Source organism: Limulus polyphemus, unplaced genomic scaffold (genome assembly GCF_000517525.1).
Source record: "Limulus polyphemus unplaced genomic scaffold, Limulus_polyphemus-2.1.2 Scaffold12469, whole genome shotgun sequence".
In the NCBI taxonomy this organism is placed as follows: Eukaryota; Metazoa; Arthropoda; class Merostomata; order Xiphosura; family Limulidae; genus Limulus; species Limulus polyphemus.
In genome coordinates this window covers 1-10319 of record NW_013678079.1, presented here as the reverse complement: position 1 = coordinate 10319, position 10319 = coordinate 1, and the positions used below count along the sequence as shown (strand labels likewise).

At 32.7% G+C, this 10319-nt stretch overlaps 1 protein-coding gene across 1 annotated transcript; it reads left to right on the top strand.

The window, feature by feature from the left end:
- Window positions 1-50: 50 nt before the first annotated feature.
- LOC106476994 (protein PFC0760c-like) lies at window positions 51-1405 on the top strand (the record flags this gene model as incomplete). The annotated part of the gene is made up of 1 exon (XM_013937604.1): window positions 51-1405. A coding segment is annotated over one exon (1355 nt), but the record flags the coding sequence as incomplete, so codon positions are not given.
- Between the last annotated feature and the right edge of the window lie 8914 nt (window positions 1406-10319).

Genomic DNA, 10319 nt, shown 5'->3' with positions numbered 1-10319 from the left:
TGAAACCACAGGTGATAATGAGGTAGTCAAAGATGATGAAAACAATGAAGCCATAAGTGATAAAGAGGTAACAGAAGATGAAGAACAGAATGAAGCCACAAGTGATAATGAGGTAATAGAACATGATGATCAAATTGATACCACATGTGATAATGAAGAAGATGATGAATATAGTGAAACCACAGGTGATAATGAGGTAGTCAAAGATGATGAAAACAATGAAGCCATAAGTGATAAAGAGGTAACAGAAGATGAAGAACAGAATGAAGCCACAAGTGATAATGAGGTCATAGAACATGATGATCAGATTGATACCACATGTGATAATGAAGAAGATGATGAATATAGTGAAACCACAGGTGATAATGAGGTAGTCAAAGATGATGAAAACAATGAAGCCATAAGTGATAAAGAGGTAACAGAAGATGAAGAACAGAATGAAGCCACAAGTGATAATGAGGTCATAGAACATGATGATCAGATTGATACCACATGTGATAATGAAGAAGATGATGAACAGAATGAAAACAGAAGTGATAATGAAGTAAGTGAAGATGATGAACAGAGTGAAAACACAAGTAATAATGAGGTAACAGATGATGATGAACAGCATTGTAATGATGGGGTAATTCATGGCAATGAACACAATCAATCAACAAGTGATAGTGAGGTAACATATGATGATAAACACAATGAAACCACAAGTAATAATGTGGTAATATGTGACAATAAACAAAATGGATCAACAAGTGATAGTGAGGTAACAGATGATGAACATAACGGAACCACACGTAATAAAGTGGTAAGACGTGGCTGTGGACAGAATGGATCAACAAGTGATAGTGAGGTAACAGATGATGAACATAATGGAACCACACGTAATAAAGTGGTAAGACGTGGCTGTGGACAGAATGGATCAACAAGTGATAGTGAGGTAACAGATAATGAACATAATAGAACCACATGTAACAGAGTGGTAAGAAGTGGCTGTGGACAGAATGGATCATCAAATGATAGTGAGGTAACAGATGATGAACATCATAGAACCACACGTAATAAAGTGGTAAGACGTGGCTGTGGACAGAATGGATCAACAAGTGATAGTGAGGTAACAGATGATGAACATCATAGAACCACACGTAACAGAGTGGTAAGAAGTGGCTGTGGACAGAATGGATCATCAAATGATAGTGAGGTAACAGATGATGAACATAATAGAACCACATGTAACAGAGTGGTAAGACATGGCTGTGGACAGAATGGATCAACAAGTGATAGTGAGGTAACAGATGATGAACATAATAGAACCACATGTAACAGAGTGGTTAGAAGTGGCTGTGGACAGAATGGATCAACAAGTGATAGTGAGGTAACAGATGATGAACATAATAGGAACCACACGTAATAAAGTGGTAAGACGTGGCTGTGGACAGAATGGATCAACAAGTGATAGTGAGGTAACAGATGATGAACTTGACAGAACCAGACATTATAATGTGGTAAGATGTGGTTATGCACAGAACATATCAACAAGTGACAGTGATGTAACAGATGATGAATAGAATGAAACCACACATGATAATGAGATAATAAAAGATGTTTTACTGTTAAGGAACATACTGTTTTATCCAGTATTAAGCTAATTTTTCAACATAATGCAACAAAAAATAGTAGTGTCAAAGTCTAGGAGGAAAATGATGTGAGATAAGAACCAGAAGCCAGTGGAGCCATATTTTCAGTACTTCTTACTGATGAGAATAAAGACCTGTTTAAGGGAACATTTCATGTACAGATCAATCTCATCGGGTCCAGGCAAACTGGTGAAATAAGACCTTCTGGTCCATTAATTATTGAAGGCTATGATGAATAACTAACTTTCGAATTTTATTACTTGTAATAAATAAGTTACACATATGAAGAGGTATTTTAACATCATTGAAGTTCCAGAAAATAATATAACTTGTCAGAACACTTATAGAACCTGCTGACCTGAACACGGCTTAGATTAAACAGTCAGTAATAAACCACCTTTAATATCGACTAGAAAAAGTCTGGACAACATTTCAACAAACGAGTTTGATTTCATCTTGTTTTAGATGTTTCTGTCTACAAGTAAGAAATTTAAATAAGATGATATTTGGTAGGTCATTGTGCCAGGGGTTATTATCATTAATTATGCTTTGTGTTTTAACCATCTGTACATAAAACTTCTGTTTTATGACTAGATTGAAATATAAGAAGAATACAGATATTTTACTTGAGGTCACCTGTATCTTGAGAATATATGTATATCTGTAAGTATTTATAATGTTTTTAAATCATTCATTTTTATTTCTAGTTACAATGATATGCTTTGAAAAAAGGTACCAGATTTCTATATTAGGTGTGTCACATGAAGTATTTCAAGAATTTTAATAAAACTATTACAGTGATAAGTCACTAGATTTTTTGTAAATATATTAAACTTTTGGTTCATCCAAAAAAAAACAGTAAAGGTAATAGCATTCCGAAAGAAATACAGGTATACATAAGGGTTGTGAGAATATGGAGTTTCTTAGTAAATGTCTAACTATTACTAAATAATTACTTCTGAATTCATAAAACTTACTTTATGTTAATAAATTCTACTGTTCAGAGCAGAATGTATAATATTTGTTTGCAAAAGTACCATGATTAAACATGTAATTTTTAAATTACAACAAAGACTTAAAGAACATAATGATGTAATTGACACACAGTACAGTTGTAAAATGTGCTAGAACACACTGGTCTAGGTTTTAAAAACTAGAATAAGTAGAAATATACTAGATTTCTGATGCAGTAAAGATATTCATGTTAAACTGGTCCTATTAATTCTGTTCTGATGTACATAACTATAGAAGTATACAACAACAGTACAGATATTCATGATGAACTGGTCCTATTAATTCTGTTCTAATGTAAATAACTATGGAAGTCTACAACAACAGTACAGATATTCATGTTAAACTGGTCCTATTAATTCTGTTCTGATGTACATAACTATGGAAGTATACAACAACAGTACAGATATTTATGTTGAACTGGTCCTATTAATTCTGTTCTAATGTACATAACTATGAAAGTCTACAAAAACAATACAGATATTCATGTTGAACTGGTCCTATTAATTCTGTTCTAATGGACATAACTATGGAAGTCTACAACAACAGTTTTTTTAAAGCATTTGTCTGTTGAATACATGTTTAAAAAATGAGATTCCCATTTAATTATTAATATATATGCTGTTGGCTATTTATGAGTGAACTTTATCATAGTTAATATTATTTAAAGTTTTGATTGTGGCTATGTTGTGTCAGAACAAGTGAAACCAGCAATGTTAATGTAGTATTTGTTACAAAAGCAACAGTGAAACTTAACATATACTTGAAATTCATATAAACCCTACATCCAAGAAGAAGCTTTAACCACAAACAATAGAACTTAACAAATGTAGTCTCTACATCCAAGAAGAAGCTTCAACCACAAACAATAGGACTTAACAAATGTAGTCTCTACATCCAAGAAGAAGCTTTAACCACAAACAATTTTGTTAAGTTCTATTGTTTGTGGTTGAAGCTTCTTCTTGGATGTAGAGACTACATTTGTTAAGTTCTATTGTTTGTGTTAAAGCTTCTTCTTGGATGTAGAGACTACATTTGTTAAGTCCTATTGTTTGTGGTTGAAGCTTCTTCTTGGATGTAGAGACTACATTTGTTAAGTTCTATTGTTTGTGGTTGAAGCTTCTTCTTGGATGTAGAGACTACATTTGTTAAGTTCTATTGTTTGTGGTTAAAGCTTCTTCTTGGATGTAGAGACTACATTTGTTAAGTTCTTGTAGTCTCTACATCCAAGAAGAAGCTTCAACCACAAACAATAGAACTTAACAAATGTAGTCTCTACATCCAAGAAGAAGCTTCAACCACAAACAATAAGACTTAACAAATGTAGTCTCTACATCCAAGAAGAAGCTTCAACCACAAACAATAGGACTTAACAAATGTAGTCTCTACATCCAAGAAGAAGCTTCAACCACAAACAATAAAACTTAACAAATGTAGTCTCTACATCCAAGAAGAAGCTTCAACCACAAACACATAAACAATAGGACTTAACAAATGTAGTGTCTACATCGAACCCATTTTAACAAATTTAGATGTAAAACTTGAAGGAAATCATGACTAGTAGATGTCATTTACAGGTTTAATTTGTGGCTTGCAACTTGATATATATTATGTAACTGTTAAAAATATCGAGAAACTGTGGTAGTCTTATCTAGTTTATTAACATTATCTTACCTATGCTATAAGTAATGTTTTATATAGTCACAATGAATTAGATGGAGGTTGCGTGACAGAAGTTAGGGCTATAATATACTGTCAGCACTTCCAAAGATTAAATCTACTTCATGCAACTGTAAATAATTGTATATTTTCATTTGCCAGATGAAGTTTTCTTCTTTCCATATTTAATTGATTATTTTTCCTATCAGAAATGTTGCTTTTTTTACATATTTAACTTTTAGGTTCTGGTTTTGTTTTTCAGCTTCACATTTTCTGTCAAGTATAATTGCAATTTTAAGTACAACGAATAGTATATGTGAGGTACTTTTTACATGTTTTATGCATACTAGTTAATCTTGAACTTAACTGGCATCTAAACAATAAGTGCAGTTACTTTCTTGACACAGAATTAGTAGACATAAAAACTTAAAAAAGAAACACGTTTTGGTGAAGCAAAAAACATGATGGAAGCGAAGATGGATGTTGTTGAACTGCCCTAAATAAAACACCGAAATATTTACAAGTACTTGGTTTTTAATATAGGTGACTACATAAATAAATCTGTCATTTTATAAACTTAAGTGAAAGAAATATTATTTAAATTGTTAATAGTAGCAATAAAATAACTACAATATTGAACTGAACTGATTTTTTCCGAAACCGCCCCCCAGTGGCACAGCGGTATGTCTGTGGACTTACAACGCTAGAATCCGGGTTTCGATACCCGTTGTGGGCAGAGCGCAGATAGCCTATTGTGTAGCTTTGTGCTTAATTATAAGTAAACTGTCCGAAAGCTGGGCCAAGAAAATAGGATGCGCATGGAAAGCTTATTTTTGAACTTGAAGTGTAATCGGGTCTTGCATTAAATTTAAATTTTATTTGTGAAGAGGATATTATTTCTCAGAATATCTGGGGCCTCTTTGGTTGAAATTAATAAAGAACAAGTTAGTGTTTCAAAAAAATGACAAAAAAGAATGTCTGTTGATTTATCTCATAAATATAATATTACAAAAGGTTAATGGCTTCAAGGAAAAAAAACTACTAAAGTAATCAATGTACTCATAGCTTTAAGTAATACTTTTATTTAATGATTCGATCAAAGTAGTGTTGTTAACTACAAGTTTTACTGTTCAAACTACTTGTAACTTTCAACAACTGGTGGCTGGTGTGATTGTAATAATAATCTATATATTGTACGTAGAAAGAAAAAAAATGTTGATAATTAACTCCTCTTTCTGAAAATTAGTTTTCTTAATTTTTGTTACTTCACCTGCTATGAAGGCATATAAAGTTTTATTTTTTTAATTAGGCTTTATAGTTGCCATCAGTCTCGTATGTAGATTTATCCCATTCCTTATTGTTATTAGATCAGAAAACTTTGATGTACATTAACTTAAACTTATGTAATATTTAATAATAGTACAGCGCCCACTTGGGTAGGCCGCCTTAATTATGTGTGGTTTAACTGTTTGCCGCTGTTTATAGTATTTGATTAATCCATCCATAGGCTTGTTGAAAGCGAGGCTACTTGAGAGCTGTAAATTACTTATTTTTGTTAGCTTTTCTGGAGATATATCGTTTAAACTTAATTATTTTAAGGTTTCAGTGGGTTGAAGGGTCCTCAAGTATTGGAAGTATCATATCGAAGTTAACCTTTAAATTGTTTATTTTGTGAAGTCATGATTTGTGTTATTTATATAAATAGTATTAGGCTGATATTTAGCAATTATATTAATTTGTCCATTACTGAAATTAATATATATCAACAGGTGTCGTTTTATATCGTTAGAATGTGACAAAAGAATATTCTTTTTCTATCCAAACCAGAATTAATAATGTTTGGTTGATTCACTTCAACATGTGTGCTTAAGTTAGAACGGAAAAGTATAAAATTTTCTAACACCGAGTATAGTAACTTCCGCTATCTACGATATAATATTTTATTTTCTTAGTTTGTAAATCAAAGCTGTTAACTGAAAAGAAAACTGCACTCGTTGAACCGCGTGTTGCGTCTATCCCGAAAATAAAAATTGAAATTAATTATTTCGCTATCATAGTTTTTATGACATATTATTCACGTTTTTATTACAGCTTTGACGATAGAACAGAAACAGCAGATATGGAAATCCGTATGTTTATTTCACAAACGTTTGATTTGTTCATAAAAAAATAAATATATGAACAGTCACAGATCGTAAGAAATTTAAAGCAGCTTCTAAAATTAAAAAATACCTATAGTTTATAGTGACGTTCATGAAAGTTATTGTTTATTATAATTCTAATAAGTGGCTGTTATACATTTAGGCTGATTTGTTGTTGTGAAAGTTCTGAAGTAAAAACATATAACAGAAATGTGTATCGTCCATAGTTGTGCAGAAAGTGCACTTAGAATACGGTATTTTCGAGTTTTTGCACATATACACGGGTTTATAAATTCAGTTTGCTACTTTAGCTTCTCTGTGTATTGAACTGGTTACAAAATGATGTACACCGAGAATTTTCTGTGTAATTTGTTGGTCTTCATAGGAAATAAATGCGTTCATATAAAACCTGATGAAACGGTTTGTCTGTGAGTGATTTTCTTTTAAAATTTCAACAAGAAGAGCTAGTTGAACTTCGACCTGGTATTTTTCTTCATTTTGTATTCGCAATAAAAGAACTGCTAACCCTTCCATATCGTTTTATGTTCTAGGAATGATTTTGCAAGAAAGCAGTGGGAACACTTGTTTGACCTTTAAGATAAATATTATAAAGGATAATATATGCTTAAATCTTGCTCCCCACCCCGGTGGGCAGAGCACAGATAGCCTATTGTGTATCTTTGTGCTTAATTGAATGGATGGTTTACATTTAAATAGGATAGGGCTAGCTTGTTTGCAAGGGCTATTAACTAGCTTTAAGGGAAGTTTTAAATTAAGACTAGACAGTGGTGAGAGCCAGGATAAACTAAATGCAGATAAATAAGAGGTATAGAAAGGTTTAACAGATGAAATAAGTTAGAAGTAGTTCTAAGGTAGGCTTAATTATGACTGTTATAATGCTTGAAGTATAAGGAATATAATAGATGACTTTAGAGCGCTGATAGGAACAGTGGATTTTGGTATAATGGGAATAACGGAAACATGGTTAAATTAGACAATTTTGATGATAAAAATTTCTTTGAAATACAGGATTACCGGCTATTTAATAAATATAGAGTACTAAGGAGAGGGGAGGGAGTGGCTTTATGTGTAAAATGCAAGTTACGTCCTGTTGAAGTTGAGGATATCAATAGCAATCCATGTGGGTTTCTATTAGTGGATATAAAGATAAACATTTTTAGTGGGAATTTGTTACAGACCACCAGATGATACTGATGGAATTAGTGAGAAACGTTTTTTTACAGTGAGATTAAGATTTCAGCTGTTAATGAGGTCATAATTATGGGTGATTTTAATTTCAAGCATATAGATTGGGAAATGTTAGACTCAAACCATGAGGTTTTCTTCACAGATTGGTTAAGGAACCTACTAGAAACAATGCTATTTTAGGTTTATTGTTAAGTTCTAACATAGAAATTGTTGAGAGGGTGGAAATTGGAGAACATCTGAGTGCAAGTAATCATTGCACTATTAGGTTCGATGTTTACTGCATATGGAGATCAGGTATAACTATATTTCGGTTACAAATTTTGAAGGAGAGTTACAAGAATTATCTGTTGTGAATTGGGCAGCTGAGTTGTTTAAAGACATTGATATCAAATGTGGAAAGTTTTTAAAGATAAAATGTTTATATGTTCAAGATGAACATATTCTTTATAGAAAGAAAAGGGTGGCTGCAAGTAAAAACCCAGGTTGGTTCACAAAGGGTATAAGAAATAAAATTAAAGAAAACATTACAAGTTTGAGCCACTTGCTACTGTTTTTTACAAGTCCTTGAATAGTGGCCAGGTGCCGAAGGATTTGAAGTTGGCTAATGTTACTCCTGTTTTCAAGGGAGGTGATAAAAATTGTCCCAGTATTTATAGGCCTATTAGTCTTACATCATTTCTGAAAAGGGTTTAGGAAAGTCTGTAAAGTCATTTAACAAAGCTTAGAATTTTAGTGAATAGTCACCATGGTTGCATTAAGGGAAAACCTTTGAAAAGGTTACTAATTATGTATTTGAGAATAAGAGTGTAGATTTGGTGTATTTGGATTTTCAGAAAGCATTTGAAAAGGTGCGATATAAAAGGATCGTTAAAATTATCTATATGGGTGTGGGGGATAAGTTAGTAATTATATGAAAAAAAGCAGTGTGCTATCATAAATGGAGTTCAGTCAAACTGGATTAAAGTCACAAGTGGGGTATCACAGAGCTCAGTCTTAAGACTTTTTCTCTTTTTGACTTACATAAATGATATAGATGAAGGAATGGTCAATACATTACTTAAATTTATCGATAGCTCTTGGTGTTGCTGGCTGTGAGGAGAATGCTGCTGATTTACAAAAGGATTTAGATCATTTAGTGAGTTGGTCCAATAAATGGCAGATTGATTTTAATTATAATAAATACAAGATCATGTATGTAGGTTATTATAATTTTAGTTATAAATATAATTTGGATGGGAATAACCTTAACAAAATGATATGGAAGGAAATGATCTTGGTGTAGTGGTTGATCAGTTTCTTAAGCCATCCAAGCAGTGTGTTGTTGTTAGTGGTAGGATTTTAGGTTGTGTTTACAGAAATATTGAATACAATTCTAAAGAGTTATAGGTCACTGGTTAGGCCGCAGTTGAAGTATTTATTTTAGTCTTGGGCTCCATACCTTAGGAAGGACAGTGAATTGTTGGAAAGGGTTCAGGGTACGGCTATTAGAATGATACCTGGGATAGAGGGGTTGTCATACGAGGAAAAGTTAAGATCTCTGAAATTGTTTTCTCTTGAAAAAAGAAGAGTTAGAGAAGATCTGATTGAGGTGTTTAATATTGTAATGCGAATTGCTAGTGTTTATGCATCATCTTTTTTCATATTTAACAGTGAGAATAGTAGGATTAGGGGACACAAATATAAATTTTGGCAAGGTAGGAGTCATCTTCAACTAAGACAGTTTCATTTTTCTGACAGGGTGGTTGGCGTTTAGAATGGGTTGCTTTCAGATGTTGTGGAGGCAGTAAATATAAGTGAGTTTAAGAAAAACTTGAGAACTATATGAATGATAAGGGCTAGCTTTGAGTTTTTTAAATAGTTTAGTTTAGAGGAAGGGACAACCTAGATGGACCAATGTCACTAAATATTATGTTATATTAATAACAACAAAACAAGCTTAGATCGTGGGAAAATAATAATACGAGTTGTTTATGCAAATTAAAACATAGGGATTTTGTTTATAAAGCAAGTCTTCTAAAGATAGTATGAATAGGCTTACAAGGCAAGACTCCAAAGTTTACAAGTCCTTTCTTAATTAAAAGTAGTTTATTCTTTCTCGTTACAAACTTTGTAATACACTTAATTTCGACAGTCACATTAAACTTAACTGCTTTTATAAACACACGCTATAATTCACAGCGATTCACACACTTTACTTGCGGTGCCTACTGCTCGCTTGACTCGATCCTCTCCCTTGTGTTGTTGTTGTTCTTGGCAGTTATTTTGATTTAAAAATAATTATTTCTAAAGAAATAATTACTAATCAAGGGTGCTCGAAGATTAGACAATCCTCCTTCACCCTGCTCGTGGCATAAGGTTAAATTTTAAATAATGGTCAGCGGAATAATGAGCCGTATGAGCGAAGAAGAAGTAATAATAATTAATTAATTAAAAAATAATTATATATATATATATATTTCCGCATATATAGGTATGATGGTGAGGCAAGTAGGCGGAAGTGAAGGCAAGTCCAAGGCGTATCAGAGGCCGGTTGATCTTTGAAGAAGGAGCAAGTCGGCAGCTGATTTTGACAAATTATCGAAACAAAATGGAGCAAACAGGCCTTTACAGGGCCTGGTGGAGATCAGTGGATCCAACTGCCAAGGCTGGGATCTATAGATCCAATGCC